The sequence below is a fragment of the Podarcis muralis genome, chromosome 9 (assembly GCF_964188315.1).
Source record: "Podarcis muralis chromosome 9, rPodMur119.hap1.1, whole genome shotgun sequence".
Classification (NCBI taxonomy): domain Eukaryota; kingdom Metazoa; phylum Chordata; class Lepidosauria; order Squamata; family Lacertidae; genus Podarcis; species Podarcis muralis.
The window spans coordinates 73,087,376-73,113,125 of record NC_135663.1 but is presented as its reverse complement, the minus strand read 5'-3'; the positions used below and the strand labels follow the sequence as shown (position 1 = coordinate 73,113,125).

The following is a 25,750-nucleotide window of genomic DNA, read 5'->3' as shown; positions in this document are numbered from 1 at the left end:
AATAGAAATTCAACCCAGGGCACTTTACAGTCTTACCTGGTATGAGAAAACCACAAGGCCCTGGTATTTCTAGAAGCAGGGTGTGGATTGTGAAATGCCAAAAGTAAAACATGGAAAATCTATTAGATGCGACACCCCCAAAGGAATAATGTACATGGGAATGGGGCGAATGCTCTTGGGGACATTATCTAAGGAAATAAGCTCTTTGCTAACAGTATTTCTAATGAAGTAGAACTGCATAATTCAGAAGGGAATTTAGCAAATGTTCTTTACATTGGTTATTTTATCTTTAATTCTACATTGCTATCTTTGAGCACAAGTTTTCTCATTGTTAATACTGGGCTTGTACACAAGCCCAAAGAAGAAGAAGCTCCCCCCATAACCCGACGAGTTCTAGCACTTGTAGTCATAGCAAGAAACATGTTGCACTAGATCAGACTTTTAAAAGTTTTATTTTCCTAAAGACAGTGATTCTATTAGCCACTGGCATCTAAAAGGTTTTTAAACAAGCAAACGAGCAAAAATGAAACCAATACGACTGAGACAACCTTCAGAATGGTGACTCTCCAGACATCTTGAAAGTACTACTGGACACATTAAGTTCTTATTGTATTCTATAACGCTATAAACAAACGTTTGTAGCTACATGTGTAATCCAGGTAAACTCAACAGATAACTGTGATTGACTGCAGCCTTTTGTTGAGTGTACAGATTGGCAAACCCAGATTTGCATCCCCATTATACATGAAATGGTCCTAAGTCATTCAGGGAGAAAGACAGCAAAAAAAATTCAAATGTGTTCCATGACACGGAGTATTTTTAACACATTGGATAAGAGCAGGAAATGTCTCTCTTATAGTTATATGAAACTTAGAACATATTATATTGAAGGCAATTATTTTTCTATTCTAGGATGCTGAAATATAAGCATTTTGGGGAGGGGGGAACATACCTTGGCAGGTGAATTTTTTAGATGGAGTGGTGAGAAGCAGCTTGTCAGCCATGTCCCCAGGTCCAGCACACCGGGCTATGCCTGGCTCTTTGTATTCCGACTTTACCCAATCAGACAGCCACTGCATATTACAGTCACAGTGAAGTGGATTTGCTCCAATTGCACTGTAGAACCAAAACAGAAAAACACCATTTTACATGATCTCTCTCACAGAGCTTTTCTTATCATGAAAACGTAGTGGAAAACACTCCGTATGTTGCTGAATCAACTTACTAAAAAGTTACAGAAAAGAGAGCATGAAGCTTCAGCTTCAAAATGGCTCCAAAGGGAAACACTGGGAAGAAATGCATTATAAAATTTAAAAGGTAAAGGGACCCCTGACCATTAGGTCCAGTCGTGGCCGACTCTGGGGTTGCGGCGCTCATCTCGCTTAATTGGCCGAGGGAGCCGGCGTACAGCTTCTGGGTCATGTGGCCAACATGACTAAGCCTCTTCTGGCGAACCAGAGCAGCGCACGGAAACGCTGTTTACCTTCCCGCCGGAGTGGTACCTATTTATCTACTTGCACTTTGACGTGCTTTCAAACTGCTAGGTTGGCAGGAGCAGGGACCGAGCAACGGCAGCTCACCCCGTTGCGGGGATTCGAACCACCGACCTTCTGATCGGCAAGTCCTAGGCTCTGTGGTTTAACCCACAGCACCACCCGCGTCCCTATTATAAAATTATAAACCCATTATAAACAATTCATCACCAAAGGGTTAATTGTAAAGGTGGAACTAAACATTAAAAGGCAAACATGGGGCTCCAGGTTTTTCTCACAATACTAATGTTAAGGAAGGGGGCATCTGCAAGATATAATCGGCAACTGAGAGGGGCTCCGTAGTGCCTCTTGTGTTTGCAAGTTCCCTCTGTTTTGCAAACAAATGCTTTCCACTTATTTTATCTTTCAGCACCCTTAACAAACCACAGTTTCCAGGATTCTTTGGGGCAAGCCACGATGGTTAAAGTGGTATAAAGGTGCTTTAAACGTATATTATGGATGTGACCTAGTGTGATCACAGAGAGCCGCTAACTGAAAATAATCAAGACTCCTACTCAAGGGAGTGGGGAGGTTTTCAACCCAAACATTTATACTCTTAGCCCAGTAACAATTTGTTAACACTGAAAGAAGAGGCCCAGATCAATGCTTGCAACAGTGCAGGCTTTAAGCTGTAATCAGCGAATAAACAAACCATATTTTGCAAGAAGGCAAAGGAAGCAATCAAGAATTTAGCAATAGTTTCCCCTTATCAGCATAATATACAAGGCTTGACACAGGCAACATGACATTCACTAAGCTGTTGTGGCAGGCTGAGAAAACGTTGAGATGCTTATTCATTTCACTGCCAATTTTTACACGGTTTTTTGTGCATCCCCAAACATTAATTCCCCGGCTAGGAAAGTAATATAAATATTTGTTTATGAACTATATATACATAGCTGGAAGAATATTGAAGTTCATTAAAGCGGTAAAAGAACAGAAGGTAGACATATGTTTACCTACAACCCATCTTCCATTGCTTATGTATCCTTCCAGTCAATCACACCAGCAAATACATTCTTACAATACGGACATCCAACCGCTGCATAAGTGCATTGCTAAAAGTGTTATCTGTGTATATTCCAGGTACATGACAGCCTGTGCTTCCCTGAACTAGTCTATACAAATGTTTAGTTAGTCTCTCTAATAGTGAACTGCCCAATCAGCACATGAATGTAAATATTAACTTATGGACAGGATACTTACAGATGGGATAATGCTGAAAGATCATTAAAAGCACCTTCAGGTACAACAGAAATGTCATTGCCATGTAGAGACCTATGCAAATGATAAACAATTATGTGCTTGGAAATAGATGGTGAAGAACTTAATAAATAAAATCAATGCAATATACTTCCAGACATCTGCATATATTATCAGTATCAGTTCCTTGTAAGCTTGAAATCCATCCCAAAATTCACAGTCAACCAAGGCTGCGCTCTCTCTCTCTCTCTCTCTCTCTCTCTCTCTCTCTCACACACACACACACACACACACACACACACACACACACACTTTTTATTGCTTGTAAGCCACTTTGGATGATATTTGCCTAGAAAAGCAGCATGTATGTTTTGGAAAATACTGTACTTTTCTGTGTATAAGACTAGGGTGGGTTTTTTTACTTTAAAATAAGGTTAAAAATCTGGGGGCGTCTTATACATGGATAGTGCATATGCCCATTTTCTAAATTTGGGGTCCCCAAAAGCCTTATACATGGGGGCGTCTTATACACGGAAAAATGTGGTAAATCAATAAAAAATATTTGGAATCTGAGCAGAACATAGCCTTACTCTCAGGGATGTGAACATGTTACAGCTGCTACATCACTACCATAATAAGCAGCCCTGCACCTCGTCATTCCCCATCTGTCATAATGTATGGCAAAATGTGTGACACGATATCACCCCTTTGAGTATTTCTTCACTCCTACAAGCAGCACCAAAGGAAATGGAAGAGACTGGGAAATTAGTTTCACGTCGCACCTTTTGCCAAGGGAGATGTGGTGGCCATGCATTTGGCCATGCAAATAATTCCAAAATGTTCAAAAGCTTTCCAGTCAACCCAACAGCAAACACATGAAAACTTATGTTCCTAATTACATACTGTTAGGGATTTATCACAGTAAAACAAATTGTGTTCAAAACACATACATGTCAACTTTTCATTCTTTTGAGTAATTTAGAAGAAGAAGAAGAGTTTGGATTTGATATCCCGCCTTTCACGCCCCTTCAGGAGTCTCAAAGCGGCTAACATTCTCCTTTCCCTTCCTCCCCCACAACAAACACTCTGTGAGGTGAGTGGGGCTGAGAGACTTCAGAGAAGTGTGACTAGCCCAAGGTCACCCAGCAGCTGCATGTGGAGGAGCGGAGACGCGAACCCGGTTCACCAGATTACAAGACTACCGCTCCTAACCACTACACCACACTGGCTCTCTTACTAGATATAGCATGGGGCAATCTGTAATGGTCCACTCAAACTCTGTCCCACCTCAGGTCAACCATCCCTTGCACCAATAGCAAGAGCAAGGGTAGTATTCTGGCAGGGTAATATGGCCACTTGCTGTCCCAAGAAGTACGGGACTGAAGTCAGCCATATCTCCTTCCCTAACTAGGCTTCATCAACAGGACGCAACAAGACTCTTGTCAGACAGAAGAAGCTTGACTTCTCTGAATATGTGTTGTTTTTAACCTTTAAGGATATCTATTCTGTGATATAATGGACAAGGACTTTGCATAACATAATAGTGTCAAAATTCTATCACTAAAATGTTCCAACTTAAGAGGATGCTTACACTCTTACTTGCATGAATCCAAGTTCAGGACAACATGATATGGGCACCATACCTCTCAATCTAATGCCACAGAAATCCATCCTCTTCTCCTGCATGCTACAATCAAGAGTGGGGAGAGAAGGGACCACTGCAGCATTAGGATGCAATAGTTCCCATATCATGTCTTCTTGCTGCCCTGGAGATGTCAAAGCAAAACTTGCTGTGTACAGGTTAAAAAAAAAAAGGGTAAAGGTACCCCTGACCATTAGGTCCAGCCGTGAATGACTTTGGAGTTGCGGCGCTCATCTCGCTTTCAGGCCGAGGGAGCCGGCGTTTGTCCGCAAACAGTTTTTCTGGGTCAAGTGGCCAGCATGACTATGCATGCCGCTTCTGGTGAACCAGAGCAGTGCACGGAAACGCTGTTTACCTTCCCGCCAGAGTGGTACCTATTTATCTACTTGAACTTTTGGGGGTGCTTTCAAACTTTCATGGGGATTCGAACTGCCGACCTCCTGATTGGCAAGCCCGAGAGGCTCAGTGGTTTAGACCACAGCGCCACCCGCATCCAACAATCCTAGCAGTCTACCTAGGGGCCAACAATCCTAGCAGTGTACCTCACATGATTATTTTACTGTGCACTAGAGTTCATGCCTTATAATATGTCCACATGGGGCACTGCAAATTATTTATGGAATAACTGTAGTTCAATTACTACATCAGAAGTTGCCTTTGGTTGATTCCATCAAGGTACCAGGGCGAGTGACTTCTTAGGGAATTATCCTAATTACAAACCACTAAGACCCAACTAGGAGGGATGCAGGTGGCGCTGTGAATTAAACCACAGAGCATAGGGCTTGCCGATCAGAAGGTCGGCAGTTCGAATCCCCACAATGGGGTGAGCTCCCGTTGCTCGGTCCCTGCTCCTGCCAACCTAGCAGTTCGAAAGCCCGTCAAAGTGCAAGTAGATAAATAGGTACCGCTCCAGCGGGAAGGTAAACGGTGTTTCTGTGCGCTGCTCTGGTTCACTAGAAGTGGCTTAGTCATGCTGGCCACATGACCCGGAAGCTGTACGCCAGCTCCCTCAGCCAATAAAGCGAGATGAGCGCCACAACCCCAGAGTCGGCCATGACTGGACCTAATGGTCAGGGGGCCCTTTAAGACCCAACTGAGCAATTTAGGTGATGTTTCCCATGGCAGAATCCCACACTTCTCTGGTAATGTATGAAATAATGAAATCATTGGTGGACATGAGTGGTGGTGGGTCAAACCACATCCCCTAGTTTAAACAGCACTGATAGGGGAATATCTATTGCCAAATTTGGCCATTCATACTACCAGAGACATGGGGAAGGAGCAGCCACAAAGGTTGATTCAGGTCTCATCCTCCAACTGGTACACACAAGAAAATGAGTAATGGAACATTACTACTTACAGCAGCCTAAGCGATTTCAAGCCATCAAACGTTCGTGCCGGGATACATCTGAGACGATTATAGCTCAGAATTCTGAAAGTATACCAAGTAATTAATTTTCAAACTAGATACTATAAACGCAGAGCTGTAAGCTCCAGTTTACATATTGATTTCTTCACCATAAACACACAGCCAAAATCCAGATCAACCATCAGCTTTATTAATAAAGATTATACTGTACTTAAACATTTTTTATTTATTTTTTTGCTACACAAGTACACTTACAAAGTAAGCAGCTGAGTCATGTTGCTGAAGCTCTGGTTAGAAAGGGTGCTGATTCTGTTGTTACTTAAATCTCTAAAAAAATAACAATAAAAATCCAGAAATTCTTTAAGTCATAACACAGATGTTCAAACACCAAATCCTATTAGTAAATGTAGTATTATTAATTCTTATTTAAAATGTCAGTTTATACTGCCACATGCAATGTATGAACCCAGCAAGCATTTTAACAAGTAGGACTAAAGACAACAAAATGAGAATGCCAATATTACAAAAAGAAGAAACCCAAATAATATCCAGAACTACACCCTTCAGATATGAACGTATTGCTAATACTTCCCTTTGTGAAATAAAACTTGGAACTACATGGCGTATCTGAACAAGTGATTTCCTGAGTGATAATAAATGCACCCTTTTGGAGCAAAACAGGTAAGGATGCAACATTTCTTAACTGGTATGCTTTATATTTAAAGTATTAACCACTTTTGTTTCATAAAATATGTGCTACTAGAAAACATACTTTTGAAAAATGCAAGCACATTTTGATTGTATTTATACATGATGCAATTTAGTAAAGTTGCTTCTCAGTTTGATATTCTCCTGAAGATTAACTTTGAAATCACCCTTAAAGCTGAATTTACCTTCTAAAAAAATCCAGCAAGCGGCTCAGAAATGCTTCTCTAAAGATGTTAGCTATTTCCTCCTGTTCTTTCACTGTAATGCCATCTACTGCTTTATAACCCTGTTCCAAGCAAACTAATCCAATTTCTCTCTGCAACTGAATATACTTGTGTAATGGCTTTACACTCTTTAATACTGTGTGCTAGACATATAATCAACAACTACATCCAGCATACTCCATGGTGCATCTTTTAGAGTGGAATGTCGTACCTTGTATCCGAACGCCTTGGTACAGTGGTGCCCCGCAAGACGAATGCCTCGCAAGACGAAAAACTCGCTAGACGAAAGGGTTTTCCGCTTTTTGAGTCGTTCCGCAAGACGAATTTCCCTATGGGCTTGCTTCGCAAGACGAAACGTCTTGCAAATTCTTGCGAGTTTGTTTCCTTTTTCTTAAAGCCGCTAAGCCGTTAATAGCCGCTAAGCCGCTAATAGCCGTGCTTCGCAAGACAAAAAAACCGCAAGACGAAGAGACTCGCGGAACGGATTTTCGTCTTGCGAGGCACCACTGTACTGGGATGTTTTGCCTCCCAAATGCCGCAAACCCAGAATTGAGTGTTCTGGTTTGCAAACCCAAACATCTGACAGGGCTTCCGTAGCTTCCTGTAGCCATTCAGAAGCCGTGCTTTGGTTTCCGAACGTTTTGGAAGTCGAACGGACCTCTGGAACAGATTCCATTCGACTTCCAAGGTACGACTGTATTCAGCCTGCATTCTTTCTAATGAATTGTGCTGTGATTAGTGGACTAAATATAAACTATTTCTAAAATGTGCAATAGAATTTTAATTGCAAAGGGGTCTGGAACTACTTCATTTAATGGGAGAGCAGATTTTAAATAACATTAGGATAGAGAGAGGATTACTCACATAAGAGTTAAGTGCTTGTAGTTTGAAAGTTCTTTGGGGACAAGGGTAAACTGGTTTCCATCCAAATAACTACAAAGGGGAAGATAGAATGCAATATTATTTAACTGAAATCACCAATAGTTCATTCCATGACTCTAATACCCCCCCCCACTTTTTAAATAATAATATGACAACTGGGGAATAGATGAGATCAGCCATCAGTTTAATAGCCAGATGCACACCTGCACACTAACAGAAATAATTTGACTACGGTGAACCAATATTTTCTCTTTGATGCAAACACATCTGGCTTGTCGGAAAAGGCTGTTTCATTGTATATCGGTACTTCTTTGTAAAAAGTGGAGTTTTAGATCAGCAACAGTGTGGTAGAGAAATGAAGGGTGATGTTACAACTGCTATCGAAAGTAGCTAGTAACACTCCGGCAGCATTCTGCTCCAGGTAATGATTCCAGCAGAAAGGGGGATCTGGTCCAAGGCGGAATCAAGTGATGCAAGGAAGTGCCAATCCAAGAAGAGCAGGTACAAGGTTCCAGCAAGGCGAGAGTTCAGCACTGCCGAATCCATACAGAGCTGGAACAAGCTGTTGTTTCTGTAACAGGCAGACTCTAAATATTGTTGCAGCTCCCACCTTTTTAATAAAAGGGGCCTTGCCTGTCTGGACAACGTTTTGCTCCTATTGCATGCAAGAGATCGTGGTTCCATTGGAGCGTCCGGGCTGGAGCCCACAGAGTCTGAGTGTGCGACAGTGCGACCTCAGGCCAGAGGGATGATGGCAAAATGGGTTCCACCTGTGCCACCGCTTCCCAGGCAGTGCAGAGTGAGGGCAATTCTCTCTAACTCTTCTAACTCTAATTCATGGCCTTCTCCTCTGAGGAGGAATTGTCAAACCCTGATGTCCTAGTGGACAGTTGTTCTTTAAAAATATATTGCAACGAGCAGGTTGCTAGGACCACTGCAAGTGGTCCTGATGTCCAGATGTTCCATGTGAACTCATGGAATCCAGCAGAGCTTTGCTAGAGGTTATGCCAGATGTGATTGACAGTAGGAATTCGGCTGAAGCCACCCATATAGACCTTTGGTTCATCTGCTTTTTGAAATTCTCCAGGCATGCATAGGTTCCTCTCACAGCACACGCAGCAGTATTAGTCGTGCAAAGCTTCATCCTCTCTGTAAAACGAAAGATGTTTTTTGGAGGCTGGGTATGGGTCTTAACAGAATCTTCTGAAGCACCCACAATCACAGTTCTGAGAATGCTCAGAACTGTCCAAGGTAACAGAATATGTCCTGTCATGTACTGGGCCAGATAAACGAAGCACACAAGCAGTCTTTCAGTGGAGGTCAAAACTTCAAGGTGCACGAAGGGATCTTGAGAGAATTTGTTCATCAAACCCTTCAGTCATGTGATTTATTCATTATTATTATTAATAATAATTTATTATTTATACCCTGCCCATCTGGCTGGGTTTCCCCAGCCAATCTGGGCGGCTCCCAACAACATATTTAAAATACATTAAAACATCAGTCATTAAAACTTCCCTAAACAGGGCTGCCTTCACATGTCTTTTAAAAGTCAGTTTTTACTTCCTTGACATCTGATGAGAGGGCATTCCACAGAGTGGGCGCCACAACCAAGAAGGCACTCTTCATTTCTCACAGTGAGGGAACTGCCAGAAGGCCCTCGGAGCTGGACCTCAGTGTCCAGGCTGAACAATGGGGGTGGAGACGCTCCTTCAGGTATACTGGGCTGAGGCCATTTAGGGCTTTAAAGGTCAGCACCAACACTTTGAATTGTGCTTGGAAATGTAATGGGAGCCAACGCAGGTCTTTCAAGACAGGTGTTATGCGGTCTCAGCGGCCGCTCCCAGTCACCACTCTAGCTGCCGCATTCTGCATGAGTTGTAGTTTCTGAGTCACCTTCAAAGGTAGCCCCATGTAGAGTGCATTGCAGTAGTCCAAGCGGAAGATAACCTGAGCATTCATTACCTATTTTACTTTTTAAAGTTAACACTCTACTCTTCAGCCAGCAAGGCTCCCAAAGCAGCTTACAAAGAATTTGGAACTCTTCCTTGAGTAATAATCACTTCTAGAAGAAGTGGGAAAGCAGAATGCAGGAATGGGAACTCTGGGCCAGACAATTTCCATTAAAGAGGGGCAGTAGCCGATAAGTGAATCTCATGTGATAAAAGTCGCTCCATGTTACAAAGGCAACATGAGCATCTGAAGACAAGGCCATGAAGAGCTCTCAGAGACTGCAAGCCTGATCCTTCAGAGGAATATAACCCTGTTCTGAAGACGCTGAACACCTCTTTCCAGTTAAGATGGACCTCCAACTTTTGCTTTCGCAAGTGATACAAAGCACTGTAGTGCCCCACAAATATACTATTTTTCAATATACTATTGATGTTATAACACTGTAAGACCAAAGGATACATTTTCTAGTTGAGAAAAATCTGAAGGCACTATAAAAGTAACCCACAAGAACAGCAGACTTTGTTGGTGCGCACGGAAACGCAGAGTTATTCTCAAAAAAAGGTTTAAAAAGTTAGTAGATCAAGTTTTTACCATTATTGGTTCCAATCAATATCCAGAAAATAACTCCAGGAGAAATAGATTTCCAATGTTTGGATAGCTTCTGAAATGAGCGTTGAAAAGGCAAAGCATTGAAATACCAAACCTGAGGTCCTGTGAAAACTATTTAGCAAAGGCAGACTAGGATCTTGACCAATGGGCAGTCCAATAATGTTAAGTTACCTGCCAAAGGCACCCCCATCACTCTCGAAAGAAACATTGTTGCTGACATTTAATTTTAATTTTTGTACTACTTACAGTTCAGTTACATCTTTGGGGATCCCTTTTGGCAAAGTCTTTAGACCTTTGTTGCTACAACGAACCACAGTATCTAGGCAAGTACATTCTGCAGGGCAGCGGGACAGTGGAGAGCAGCTGTTGTCATCATTTCCTAGTTCATAAAGAGAAACATATAAAGATAAGCCATGCTCAGCTAACAGCACCTAAGCATGGCAGCAGCACAGTTATTTTAATCTGTTCTAGATATACAGGAAGTTTCTGCTTTCAGGTAGCTCTGTATATATAAAATATAATATTATCTTCAATTACCAGGGACATGATGTATTTTAACTTCCACTACATGGGTACCTGACGGGATGCGGGTGGTGCTGTGGTCTAAACCACTGAGCCCAGGGCTTGCCGATCAGAAGGTCGGCGGTTCGACTCCCCGCGACGGGGTGAGCTCCCGTTGTTCGGCCCCAGCTCCTGCCAACCTAGCAGTTCGAAAGCACATCAAAGTGCAAGTAGATAAATAGGTACCACTCCGGCAGGAAGGTAAACGGCATTTCCGTGCGCTGCTCTGGTTTGCCAGAAGCGGCTTAGTCATGCTGGCCACATGACCCGGAAGCTGTATGCCGGCTCCCTCGGCCAATAAATCGAGATGAGCGCCACAACCCCAGAGTCATTTGCGACTGGACCTAATGGTCAGGGGTCCCTTTACCTTTATATGGGTACCTGCATTTTTAGGGAAAAGGCACTTGGTGCCATAGCTACTGAAGAAATAGCTCAGTTGGTTGTGCATTGGGCTCTTAATCTCAGAGTCTGAGTCCCACGTTGGGCAAAAGATCCCTGCATTGCAGGGGGTTGGACCAGACGATGCTTGTTGTCCCTTCCAACTCTATGAGATGTCTCAACTTGAATGGCACAGGCTTAACTGACCACAAGCAGGATACAAATACAGTGGTACCTCGGGTTAAGTACTTAATTTGTTCCGGAGGTCCATTCCTCACCTGAAACTGTTCTTAACCTGAAGCACCACTTTAACTAATGGGGCCTCCCGCTACCACTGCACCGCTGGAGCACGATTTCTGTTCTCATCCTGAAGCAAAGTTCTTAAACCGAGGTACTATTTCTGGGTTAGCAGAGTCTGTAACCTGAAGTGTATGTAACCTGAAGCGTATGTAACCCAAGGTACCACTGTAGCTGCTTAGACTTGCACAAGCCTAGTGGATTCCTTGACATTTCCCTCACTTTGAACAGCTATGCCTCCCCACGTCAGGTCACAAACTGCTCTTGACAGCATGCAGTATGGGAATGGGAATGGAATTGTTACTGTGTATTGATTCTATAGTTGTAAGCAGCTTAGATGCTATTTTGACATATATGCAGAGCAACAAAGATATTCAGGTGGAAGTCACAAAACTGGCTTATTTAGAGACCGGAAGCAGATGCTGGGCATGCACAAATCTTCTCCAGCTCTTGAGGGAGCAAATTCTCTTGAGAGGCTAAGTGAAGACACCACAAAATTCCCAGTTTAGACATTTTCCTTGTGATGAGCGAGAACAGGCAGGCTTGAGGCCACCATCTATCTCACTTAAGGAACAATCCTAGGGAGAAAATAATGTCTGAACAAGCCCATGCACGATACTGAGTGAAGTGAAGGACATGAGGCAGGAGTTGGTAATGCAGGTGACCTGTGCACAAGCAAGCTGCCAGCTAGCTCTGTTGAGACTCCTTTTATTGGCACAATATGCAAACCCAGGCAGATACATTTTGGACTGTGACCTTTACACATCTTCCAATCCCAAGATCATGGGGTGGTACAAAGTTATTTTGGCACCTGTTTCTACTGCGTCACTTTCCGCTTGCACAATGTATGACGAAGGAGACAAAGGTCACAGACAGGGCATGGCAGACCACTAAGAGAGCAAAGGTTAGATAGATAGAGGGCATGATGTTCAGACAGCTGTGGCTTTATCTGTGGGGGAGAGTGTGCTCCGCACCCCAAGGTCACACATGCAGACAGCTGAGGCTGCCCACGGGCAGGAGTGTGCTCCACAACCCAGAGATCATTCCTACAAGTGAGTTATATTATTATTATGCAGAAGGAATCCATGCCAGTGCTGCTCCAGTTCCAGGGGCAATCATATTGCTAGCTTTTCCCACACAACCTTTGACTCCTGGTGTTACTGGCACAGACAAAGCCAGAGGAAAAAATAACACCAGAATCATCCTTTAAAGGCAACGGTAAGTAACAGATTTAACTTCTGTGTTAGGGATAGAAGGATCTGTCAATTTCAGTTCCCTCGGTTTCTCATGTTTCCAGTTTTAAATTCATCTCTCTGCATTTTGCAACAATTTGTGATTCTTTTTTTAAAAAAGTCATAAAAATTCAACATTTTAGTGCCAACTTCTAATAAACACATTTTATATGTAGTTTTGACTAATGTACACATTTTTGCAGGAAATTCCCCTTATATAATGCATTTTTTGAATTTTGAATATTAATTTTTATGCACACTTCTCCCTAATGCATTCTTTTTTTTTCTTGGTTAAAGAACTGCATCGCAAAATTTGGAGAAGTTTGAATTTTGAATAACGGGTTTGTTTCCATCTGCATGTTGTTTTTAAAAGTGCTTATTTGATACATTCAGCTTTAAATTTGAACGGAACTGAATTTATTTATCCTCCACCCCTATTTTTCATACTACAATTTTAATTGTTGTATTTTAATCTTGTTTTTAAGTTGTATTCATTCAACTTGTTTTTATTATTGCTTGTTAGCTGCCCTGAGCCCAGCCTTGGCTGGGGAGGGTGGGGTATAAATAAAAATTATATTATGTTTATTACAATGATGAATCTGCCACGAGAGACATACAGCATGTGTGCTCTGTTTCTTACCATCGTCACAAGTGAAGTCCTGAATGGCCACATCCTGTATAGGAATTTCTTTCAGGAAGTAGGGTTTCTGGCAGCGGGGGTTGCCCGTCACAATTCGCTTCTTCCGCAGCCATTCTCCCAGCCATGCTAAGTGACAGTTGCAGTTGAAAGGGTTGGCTAAGAGGTTTCTGATAAACACATGTGAACAACACAGGGCTCAATTTCAAGCGATGAAAAGGCACGCACAAAAATTAAAACACCCTGTTCGCACTGCAAAAAAGTAGGATTTGTTTTACTAGCCATTTTCATTCCATCCACCTATTGCATTTTATGCGATAGCGATGCAGATGAAATTCCACCCGCAAAAAAAGCCTCTCCTTGCCCCCCACCAAATATCAGGATAGCAATTTGAGAGTCTGAGCTGAGAAATCCCGATACCTTAAAATGATTTCTAAATAAGATGTATCACAAATCTGACTTGCTGTCAAGCTATCTACACACAATAATACAGTAATTTAATGTCAAAATGTAGGCTGATTACTTTATATTATTAGCTTTAACCTGACAACAGCTCTTTCATTAATTTGCCTCTTCAAGATTTCCATCTTTTATTTGCTCCAGAGAATAGGTTTTCCATATAAACTGACAGCTAAGTTGATTACATGCCAGTTATAAAAATGGATTTACTTCCACAAGTCTCAGTGCTTTTGGCACCTCCACATTTCAACAGAGGCCTATTGACAATTTCATTATTTATAAATATGCCATCTTTAATATGCACGAATTAGTCATTAGGTGTAACTTGTCACATTGTGAGAGGGCAGAGGATTAAGTATGCCGGTAATTACATTCTTCCCTCAGAAATTCCTACCACAGAAAACCCAATTGTTAGACACACCACATGCCTTCCTCCCCCCCCTCCAATATTCATATTTCCTTTCACTGAATATTCATATTTCCTTTCACTGAATATTCATATTTCCTTTTACGTACAGTTGACTCACGGGGGGATTGTTTCAAATGTATCTCATTTAGCCTGCAATCCTTTGCACAGTTGTCTAGGAATAAGCTCCATTGAATACAATGGGACATACTTCTGAGTAAACATGCATATGATGACTGATCTATGATTGCTACAATTCCCAACTTTTTGCTTAACAGTAGAGCTCCTTTTGAACCTTTAATAGCACCCTTAGAGAGGACACATTTTCTTCTATTTTCTCTCTCTAGATTACCTGCCAATTTTCTCCATGCCTAGCTACAGTTGGAAAACAGGAATATGGCCAGTTAAATGGCAACAGCTCTGTGTTGTTCTATGGCAATTATTACTCCTCAGAGCTGGGTGTGTGTATCAGGTGCTCAGCTTTAACCAAACTCCTTTATACAGGTAGTAACCATTTTGCGTGTGTTCAAAGCATGCATGACTATGTGCACACACATCACCACAAACCTGGAAGTGGCAGAGAAAGGGGGCAGATGGGTAATTGGGCGCTTATACACACCCTGCTATCACATGCAATGAAGTGGAATGCACACACCCCCAAATCAGTAGTTGCCTGTATTACACAAGTTATCTTGGGGGTAACCAGATACAGAACCAAAACAAATAGCTGATTATAGCAATATAAGGGGGAAGAAGAAACACTTCCATCAGGTGGCGCCGTGGTCTAAACCACTGAGCCTAGGGCTTGGCAATCAGAAGGTCGGCGGTTCGAATCCCTGCGATGGGGTGAGCTCCTGATGCTCTGCCCCAGCTCCTGCCAACCTAGCAATTCGAAAGCACATCAAAAGTGCAAGTAGATAAATAGGTACTACTCCAGTGGGAAGGTAAACGGCACTTCCGTGCACTGCTCTGCTTCGCCAGAGGTGGATTAGTCATGCTAGCCACATGACCCGGAAGCTGTACGCCGGCTCCCTCGGCCAATAAAGCGAGATGAGCGCCGCAACCCCAGAGTCGTCCACGACTGGACCTAACGGTCAGGGGTCCCTTTACCTTTACCCACATTATTTCTCAAAGCAGTTCACAAAAAAGTGACATTTCCCTACTTGTGAGTTGATTGCAATGTGTAGAAATAAGGTGAGTGAAATGCTTTCCCATTTCTGACCAGGCCCTCTTTAGTTATTAAGGCTAATAACGAAAGAATTGCGCCCTGTTGCACATGTTTATTTGCGCTAAGTAAATGAATAAATTTATGAATGTTTCGATCACCCGAATAACAGGAACAGTTCAGAGCCTCCACCCAGCTGTTCATGCTCTGTCGCTCTCCCCTTTGAAAAAAAATGGGGTAGCATGAGAAGAAGGGAGTTTTATGGGTGTATCTGAACAACTGCAGAGCTTTGGACAAAAGCCTCAGGGCTCTCAATACACCCTCTGAGTGTCCCTCATTATCAGTGAGTGCTGCATTTTGTGTGAAACAACCCCTCTGGCTGATTCAGCTGCACTGGTACCCTGAACCAAGGGAAATCACTGCTAGTCAGACACAATATTGCATGGGGTTATTTAGAAACAGTATGAGCCACCAAACAATTAGCAGAGATTACCAATGTATTTTCACATTTTGTCACCTCTCGATTTGAATTTTGAATTTTAGCATTCTCTGAAAACTTTCACATACGTGACTTTGCAAGCACTCTTGACTTGTTCGTTTGGTGACTGAACTGTGGCCCTCCAAATGTTATTTGGCACCAACGCCCATCAGCCCCAGCCAGCATGGCCAATAACCAAGGATGATGGGATATGGAGTTCATCTGGAGGGTCACAAGCTAGCTACCCCTCATTTAGATATAGCACACATGTATAAATGTCAAGGGCTGGCTATGAATGCAAGAACAACTTACAGTGTAGACAAGGAATGAAGAGTGTCAAATGCACCAGGAGCAATTGTGGTTATTTGGTTATCGTATAAGGACAGCAATCGAACAGAGCTCAGGCCTGTGAAACTGTCATTACTCACGCAGCTGATGCGATTGCTCCTTAGCATCCTGAGGAAAAATGAAACAAATCAGTTTGTTACTCCAAAGCGTAGTAACACCATCATCCCTAATCAGAACATCTGGAGGGCATGAAGTTGGGGAACAATGCCATAGAGAATGTATTGCACATCTCATCTGTGTACATTTCCCTGTTGTTGTTTAGTTGCTTAGTCGTGTCCCACTCTTCGTGACCCCATGGACCAGAGCACGCCAGGCACTCCTGTTTTCCACTGCCTCTCGCAGTAGCTTCGAGAACACTGTGCAACCATCTTGTTCTCTGTTGACCAGAGTTTTTTTCCAGAGAGTCTTCTCTTCTCATGAGGTGGCCAAAGTATTGGAGCCTCAGCTTCAGGACCTGTCCTTCCAGTGAGCACTCAGGGCTGATTTCCTTCAGAATGAATAGGTTTGATCTTCTTGCAGTCCATGGGACTCTCAAGAGTCTCCTCCAGCACCACAATTCAAAAGCATCAGCCTTCTTTATGGTCCAGCTCTCACTTCCATACACCACTACTGGGGGAAACCATTCTGTACAGTTTACTAAACATTTTATGAGATGTTGTATTGCAATTTTTCCCTGAGTTATTAACTTACTAGGCATGGATGCTGAGAAATAATATGCAGTATTTAGAAAGCACTTGAGGGCATTAGAAGAGCCCTGCTGGATTAGAGCAAAGGTACATTTAAGACTGTTTCCCACAGTGGTGAAATAGATGCCAAAGGGACCCCTACAAGTGGGACATGAACACAACATCACTCTCCTGCTACTCCTCATATATGATCCCAGAAATCTCTGCAACCAGACCCAGCTTAAACCCCACTCAATCCCCGTCCCAGTTTACAAATTGTGAAATTGGGGGACTTCAGCAATTTGGGAGGCACCAATAGGAGTAAAGTGTTTGCCCTCTAACCAAGAGCAGCATTCATGCTCCTTGCCATTGCTGGGTACTGGTTCTTCTTCCTACCCAAAGGATGACAGAATAATAGCCAGAGGAATGGCCCTAACAGCTCAGTTTCTATGCAACACCAGTCATAATCAAGGTTGATCCAGGGACTTAGTAATATCCAAAAACATATTGTAAGGAAGTGATGGAGGGGGGACAGTTATAAGCACATTACAAACAATGCTGTTCCACACAGATGAAAAGACATGTGCCTACATCTGCTTCCTACATAATACTTCCTTATCTGTGACCAGAATTTACTTCATGCCCTCTGTGAAGCCATATACCTATCCAAAAGATATTGATTGCAATTAGGCAGCATATATGATTAATGCATTTTACATTATAAAAAAAAGTGAGTCAAAGTGAGCATACATCCATACCCAGAAAACAAGACAGAAGAGAAGTTTAAGCAAAGAGAGCAAGCAAAGTAGAGAGAGGAACATACTTACAAAGTTTTGAGACTTTCAAGTCCTTTGAACATTTTGTGGCGCACATTCTCCAGCCGGTTACTGGTGAGCAACAGCTCATTTACGCCAGATCCTCCTTCAAATGCTCCTTCTTCAATATCTGTGATTTTATTATTGCTCAGATTTCTATTGTTTCACGGCAAAGCAAATTAATAGGAAAAGTGTTTTGGAGAAAATGATCCATATAATGAAGAATACAAAAAGCAGCGACTAAATTCTGGTCTAGCAACATGATTTCAAGGAAGCGCTAATCTGGGGATAGAGACCATCTAGCTCACAGGCCGGATTTGGCCCGGTACAAGTCACAATTTGGGCCACAGGGCTGTTTTCCCCCAAAACCATGCCACGTGATATATATGGCTGAATCAGCTACAGAACTGTGTTGCCTGTGAGGAACTCAATTGTGCAGCTGATACCTGCAGAAAGCAAGCTTGAAGTCACCACTAAATAATAATAATAATAATAATAATAATAATAATAATAATAATTTAATATGTATACCCCACCCATCTGGCTGAGTTTCCCCAGCCGCTCTGGGCGGCTTCCAATCGAATGTTAAAACAATATCATCAGCTGATAGGAAGTGACTTAAAGTCTGCTGACAGGGGTGCTTCAAAGCACTGCACAGGTTTCTTTAAAAGCCCTTCAAAAGCCCCACATGGTGCTTTGAGATCCCAACCATCATCACCTGAGGGCACTGTGACTTTAGGTGACTGAGAGGCGGGCAGCCAGTCTAAACACTGTTTGGGATTCATTCAGAATTGAGGAAAGAAAGGCTTCCAGAAAGGAAACAGAAATAGATTTTCTTCACAAAATAAAAATGCAGGAATATAGTGACAACATTAAAAATAAATAAATCACTGCGTCTTCTATTAACAGCTTCAATTTTAAAATAACTGATTCACTATAATAGGTCGTATTATCAGCATTTTGGATGCTTATTCCACTTTCATCCTGCAGGAATGTTGCCTGTTACACACATACACTTGGATTGAGATCACTCTAAGCAGAACTGATTTCATTAACTTAGCTTCGAGCAGCGAGTGCCAATAGCTATCCCAAATAAAGAGTCAGGTGACTCTAGAAAAGACATGGAGGTGGTTTGACGTATCAGTGCTACTGAACAAATCAGATAGAGACCTTGGCAAACCCTGTGCTGATCTCTGCTGGCTTACTGTTTGCGGTTTAGGTATGCAACACAAAATAAATTAGTGTGGGTTGTGGGTTCTTGCACATGGGACAAAGCTGGCATCATATGAGAATTAAGCAATTCTCCCTTTTTTTCTTCCTAGCATATGGAAATTCTGGAATCAAGGATACAAAATACTTTAGCAACTATATGAAACAGGCAAAATTCAACGAGCCTTCCTTCAGTACGACAGTAGGATCTTTGTTATCTTCAACATACTAAGCTGCCTTATACCAAGCGAGATCACTGGTCCTATCTAGTCCTGTTTTGTCTATTCTGATGGGCAGTGGCTATAAGAATCTCAGTCTGCTACCAGAGATCCTTTCAGTTGTAAAAGCCAGAGACCAAACTTGGAACCTTGCACATGAAAATGTAGGCTCTACCGGTGAGCAATGGCTTCCCCTTCCCCTTTTGACTGTGCAAATAAACTGGCAGGGATAAAAGAAGAGAAAGAGAGTACGACTGAAACACTGGCAAAATGAGCACCCACGTTCCGCAAAGAATACCACAGACTGGGACGTTTTACTGCTTTGGGCTCCTACAAGAATACTTTATACTTTTTTCTTAAATTATTGCACCAAGGCCACCTATATAAGGCAGGTTGGCAGATAAACTTACATTTTACGTAGTTGAGGAAGCTTCTTAAAGATCCCTGTAGCCTCCAACACTGTAAATTCATTGTTGTTGAGTCGCCTGCAGAAGGAGTAGAAAGATATAAATTTAGGTTATTGTGACTTGTTTCGTGAAGGAGCATAAGTGCCAGCAATGACACCAATTCACAGGCAGGAGTGGAAAAGGAGCACCACTTGACTGCAGGATAAGGTGAATTTTGTGCACTGTCCAGTCAAAAAGAACAGTCACCAATAGTTGTTGGAAAATATCGATCAATTGCAGATGCTTCGTACATTAAGTGTAGTTAACAATAATAAACGCCGCAAGTTTATATCAGGAAAGGCCTACAAATTCTAACACACGTTGTCAACGCATAAAATTTCATACATAGTACAAGAATATGCACTCTTACAAAATATATACGGTGAAAAAGTGAAAAATGTATACATTGATAGGCTATTGTGTGCATGGCCCAATCAACACTGCATATTGCCAAACATCACTTGGAGATGACGCATGACACCCTGGCAATATGTGAAGCTAGCACAGTCCTTCTTGCATTTATGTGAACATATAAAACAACCAGCAGTTATAAACGTACAGATTATATATCTATCCATTCCTGCATGGTCTCAGCAGGTCTATTTCCTTAACGCACAGTCTGTTTCAGCATAATTAGAATAAATCGCAGCAGCACACAAGCTGCGGCATAACAGCACTAATTTTTGGTGTAATCTATAAGCATCCATTTCTAAATCTGTAACTCAGGCATGAAAGGCTCCATTAACCTCATTTAGAGTTAGAAGCAAGCAGGATTGCATACTAGGAAAAAATAATTACAATAAATGTAAATGTGGGGGGACTGATGCAAGCAGCTGTAATTCGGAGCTTTAGCAATAGGCTGTTTTTCAATTGCAGATATGAAGTTCCACAAAGGCATTAGTACCTGTTCGGGCTGATATTATATTTGGCACATAGCTCCCTGCTTTATTGCGGTCTGAATTGCATAGTGCAATCCATCAGACAAGCTGATAGCTTGTCTTTCTATTTGGGGAAGGGACTTTAGATCCCTTTCGACTGCATTTCCCCCCCCCCCAATCCCTATTTTTCAGAGTACGGATGGGAATCATCAATATTCTCAGAATCCGTGGGAAGTGGAGGAAATACTTATCTAGGTAGCTCCAAATGAAACACAGTGGAACAAGGAAGTGATTGATTATCTCATCTAGGAGTCACCTGTTGTACGGTACATAGATCACAGACAACAGAGTACCCAACACAAGGGGCGTTCTGTCTAAGAATCAGCAATTATTGTTGAAGACATAGCAATAATGAAGGCTCACCTGGCGCCTTCATTATATATCTTCAGGTGCCAGTCAAAAACATTGCTCTTCTCCCAGGCCTTTGGCTAAGTAAACAATCTATGGCCTTTTAAACCTGTTGGAGGGGTTACTGGTTGTTTTGTTTTTTTGTGACTATGCTGTGTGTCTCTGTGCTTTTATATTGTAAACTGCCCTGTGATCCTTCAATCATCATCAACAACGAAGGGTGTATATATTGGACTGATTACTCACTGTGCTTGAACCAATTATATTTTGCACAATACTGTGCGATAGTTGAGAGGTGGGTGTACTTAGCTCAAAGTAGGTAAACAGAGACTGCTTTTGCTGTGGAGAGAACTGTAAAGCAATAATGTGCCAACATTTTGTATGGTTTTCTACACTAATATTTGAATTTCTTTTTCTTTGCCTTTGCGAAATGTTGTAAAGCAATTAAAACTTAATACAATTGAAAATTCATGAACTGGAAGGATCTGCGACATTCCAAAAAGGGATAAAGAAAGAGCAGTTATGAATTGATATTATCACCACTGATATTCATCCAGCACACTGTTGTGAGCACAAACTTACAGTTCTGCTGTATACTGAGGAATATGGTCAGGAATTTTGCTGAGCTTTTGATTGGAGCAGTCAACAGTTGTTCCTTCACAACGGCATTTTTCAGGACAAGCCAGGTCTGCAAAGCAATCTCCGCTTAGTTTGGATCTGTAATCTTCGGTGCCTGAGGATAAGCAGAATAAAAATACAGGTACTAAGTTCATCAAGGTGTTGGGATTATTTTCTTGTAGGGAAAAAATAAGAGAGAGAAAAGAGACAGACCTGCAGTACAGACAAATGGGTAATTTGGGGAAAGTTTTATGGTAATGAAGAAACAGTAAGGTTTAAGAGTGGGTTAAATTTCAGAGGGCTTGAAATTTGCTGGGGGGGGGGGACAGGACATGTGGTAGGATAACATTAACCGCTTGAGCTTTTCACAGCTGTAGTTTCTGCTGATTAAGTTGTCAGCCAATCCATTCCATTTTACAGTTAAAAACATAAAGCAGTGCTAATTCTTGTTAAATATATCTTATTCCCACAGTTTCAGGATTAAGTAAATCTTTGTATTCCATTTCATTACCCTCCTTTATTCTTCTATTTCACTGGCCACAGCCCGCCTACGTAATCTCAGAACCATAAAATTTAAAGCCCTGTTTTTCTTCTTCAATTTTTAAAAAGTGTGTAATCCTGATTTAAGCCTCAGCAGCCTGCTATGCTGTAGAAAGCTGCGTGACGTTCCATGGTGCTTGACAGAACCATGTTTTACTCATACCTCGCAACCACATGGTTAGATCAAGCACAACAGAAAATCTCGCTAAGTTATCACAACTTCATCCGCTTAGACCAAGGAGCAGAAGCAATGGGAGAAAGAGGAAAGAGCAGGAAAAGTGTTGCAGTGGGAAACCGCTCAACATGGCACGACATCCTTCATACAGAATGTCCACGGTCACTGCAACATTGCTAAACTGGAAAAGACATACAGTAGACTGGAGGAAGATCTCTTCGCCATTCTCCGCGTTACAGAATGGAGATAGCATCCTTCACAAGTCAGGAAGAAACATCTATTAAGAAGTTGAGGGTAAGTGATGTGGGTGGAGGGGGAGGAGTGGGACAAAGAAACTTAAATGACTGGTGAGCTCTTCTTGGACAAAAGGTGAAAAGACTGAGACTAGAAGTGGAAAGGACTGGGAAGTGTACTGTTATTTGGTCCACACGCTGAACTCTACTTACAGCCCAAATGGTGAACTCCTGAAAGAGGAAAGACAGCCAAGGAAGAAAGAAAGACAAGAGTGATCCCAATGGGAGGAAAAACCCCAACAAAAACAAAGCTCATCTTGCTTTTCTCAGCTAGGGTTTGGGTAATATCCTGCCTTCATCAAGGTCCGTCTGAAATTCTCAATTTAAAGAAGTTGGATTTTATTCTACACTTCTTTGATTATATGATGCTTCGGCACTGTACTATATCAAAAAGAGTCAGAGTATAATTAATCTGAAGTGGTACAGTATAGCAAAAAGATACAGCAGACTATCTATTGAATAATTATATAATATGTTCATTTTCATAGGCGAAAGCAGTAAAATTCTTAAAATATATTTACTGAAAGATACGGTTGTTTGAGGGCACTTTCACACACATTTGTTAAGTCGTTTAAGAAAAAAAACCTCCCCAGTTTGCTCAGCCATACCATGGTTTAGTGCGAACAAACACGCAGGCTCCCAGAGACAAGATTGTGGCTGATTTGCTCGTCTGGATTTGGTGTTGCCATGCAGCACGGAGTTAAGCCATGGTTTACTGTTACGTTCAGACCCAGGCTCCTGGTTATCTCCCTCAGACAAACTACAAACAGTTACAGATGGGTAGCCGTGTTGGTCTGCCATAGTCAAAACAAAAAAAATTCCTTCCAGTAGCACCTTAAAGACCAACTAAGTTAGTTCTTGGTATGAGCTTTCGTGTGCATGCACACTTCTTCAGATACTACAAACAGTAAGCTATAGAACAGATCTCGGGCTACACCTTGTGGTTTGTCTGGAGCAAGATAAACCACGAGCCCAAGTTTAGCTGTACAGTCATACCTCGGGTTACAGATACTTCAGGTTGTGTTTTTTTGGGTTATGGACCACCGAAACCAGGAAGTACCGGAACGGGGTTACTTCCAGGTTTCGGCAGTTGCGTATGTGCAGAAGTGTCAAATCACAACCCGCACGTGAGCAGATACGCCGCTGCAGGTTGCGAATGCTATGGGTTGTGACGTGCATCCCACACGGATCACATTCGCAACCCAAGCGTCCACTGTAAAACTAAGCTAAATGATGGGTTAGCTCACAACAGCAGGGGGAGAAGCAGAGAGGCTGCAATTTACTCCCCGGGAGCCTGCAATGGTTTGGCTCAGTGTCGCATAAGAACTATGAAAAACTTACTCCTGGCTTATTCATTTTCTAGCTCAGTGGTCTACAGTTTTCAAATATTATTTAAGGATGAAGTACTTTTTTGTGCAGATTTGTATTATATGATTAATAATTCTAATCCACAGGGAGAGCATTGCTTCTGAATGTCTTCATCGAGTGCCGCAGAAGTATGTTTGATTCTGTACTGACTTTTAAAAAAGATTGAAAGCTAATAACAGGAACACTTATGCTTTTTCTATATTTCCAAGAAAACCACTGTCTCTCTCTTAGGGGCTTGTCAACCTTGGAAGGCAGCCCATCTAGGAGAAGGAAAACACTGATCCTAAACCTCTGCTGCCTTGTGTGATATATTCAGGAGGAAAAGGCTAAGGAATAAACCTTACACAAATCTGGAGTGGAGTCTCTCCTTCCGGCAACTCCTGCAGCCAAGCTGGGCCAAACATATTGCTCCCATCAGCAGCCCAGCACCTCCATACATACTTCCCAGCCTTGTGTCCCAGAGAGATCACTTCAGTGCTGCCAACACAGAAGTTTGACTTCACCCCGGAGGCGTATTCTGTTGTCTCTTGAGACAGGCGGATGCCAACAGCAACAATTGTCTCTCTTGATAAAGTCATAAAGCCCAAGAGTCTCAATTTTAGGTAAAGGGACCCCTGACCATTAGGTCCAGTCGTGGCCGACTCTGGGGTTGCAGTGCTCATCTCGCTTTATTGGCTGAGGGAGCCGGTGTACAGCTTCCGGGTCATGTGGCCAGCATGACTAAGCTGCTTCAGGGGAACCAGAGCAGCGCACAGAAACGCCGTTTACCTTCCCGCTGGAGCGGTACCTATTTATCTACTTGCACTTTGATGTGCTTTCGAACTGCTAGGTGGGCAGGAGCAGGGACCGAGCAACGGGCGCTCACCCCGTCGCAGGAATTTGAACTGCCGACCTTCTGATCAGCAAGTCCTAGGCTCTGTGGTTTAACCCACAGCGCAACCCTTTTAATCTCAATTTTAGTTGACTACTAAAATACGCTGGGCTTGCAGTGGGCTGTTGTGGAAGTGTCTCACCACTGTTGGTGAAGTGGTATTCAGGCAGCAACTATCAGTCACCACCACTATGGAACAACTGAGGAGGTGGGAGAGAGATTCTAGCCCTTATCAAGCAGCTGCTGAGAGGCACTAGGGGAGATTTAGGGCACCTTGCCCAGGTGCAAGCATGTTTGAAGTATTCCATGCTTCAATCCTGCACTCCATTTGATAACCTACATTGGCAGCTGGCGGTTCCCAAAAGAGAACTGCTTCACCAGATGCTGCTGGTTCAAAGGAAAATCTGGACACAGTGTGCAGAAAGCTGTGCTTTTTATAAAGGATAGACCGGAATATGCCTACACTGTAAATGGCTTGCTAATGATGCTCCACATCCCCGAGTCCCATCAGTGAAAAAGGTGAAATTTGTTATTATATATTTAGAACAACACCAAACACTTTCTCTTTGCTAGAGAAAAAGCCTTAATCACTTTTCATTTTGGAATTCAGGTAATCCAGTAGGTTTATCAAGTAACTGCCAATTTACATTCTTCAAGTTCTTTCCCTGATGCGTGGGACTTTGGCTATGTAGTGCGCTTTTTACATTATTTTCCCATTCCCAGTGTATGCAAATGTGGAAATGACTGCCATGCCATTAAAAACATGTAGTGTGTGAATCACTTCTCAAACCTGACTCCAACTGGTCCTTTCAAGCCAAGAATGGCAAAGACCAGCCCTTGTGCATTTTCTTCCCTCTGCAAGCCAGGGCACTACTAAAGGCCATAATACTCTTCACATCATCTCTCCAGCTAGAAGATAATGTAGTACATGACAGTAAAAGCAGCAAGTGTAAAATAAGCAATCTTAAGTGGATAAGAGCCCAAACCAATCAATAGGTTAGTCTGCTGAACGTTGTGGACCGACCATATACCTGTAAGTGCTTCAAAGAACAAGTGTCATTGATTGCATACTCAATTACAACAACGTTTTTTTCCTTCCTCTAGAAAGTAAACTATAATTGGGTTTTGTTTTTTTCTGGCCGTTCATGCACCTGCAGTTCAAT

General features: G+C 42.3%; 1 protein-coding gene across 8 annotated transcripts in view; it reads right to left on the bottom strand.

Annotated features, from left to right (window-relative positions):
• The window catches only part of SLIT2 (slit guidance ligand 2), a 221,442-nt gene that overhangs the window by 33,404 nt on the left and 162,288 nt on the right, over positions 1 to 25,750 (bottom strand). For all 8 annotated transcript variants that reach the window (XM_077934422.1, XM_077934425.1, XM_077934424.1 and 5 more), the window contains 11 exons: positions 21,305 to 21,455; positions 19,401 to 19,475; positions 17,576 to 17,719; positions 16,048 to 16,191; positions 13,231 to 13,397; positions 10,369 to 10,501; positions 7,543 to 7,611; positions 6,002 to 6,073; positions 5,738 to 5,809; positions 2,739 to 2,810; positions 953 to 1,116 (listed from right to left, as the gene is read on the bottom strand). In XM_077934422.1, the coding sequence (XP_077790548.1) occupies positions 953 to 1,116; positions 2,739 to 2,810; positions 5,738 to 5,809; positions 6,002 to 6,073; positions 7,543 to 7,611; positions 10,369 to 10,501; positions 13,231 to 13,397; positions 16,048 to 16,191; positions 17,576 to 17,719; positions 19,401 to 19,475; positions 21,305 to 21,455 (1,263 nt within the window). The remainder of the gene's footprint in view (positions 1 to 952; positions 1,117 to 2,738; positions 2,811 to 5,737; positions 5,810 to 6,001; positions 6,074 to 7,542; positions 7,612 to 10,368; positions 10,502 to 13,230; positions 13,398 to 16,047; positions 16,192 to 17,575; positions 17,720 to 19,400; positions 19,476 to 21,304; positions 21,456 to 25,750) is intronic.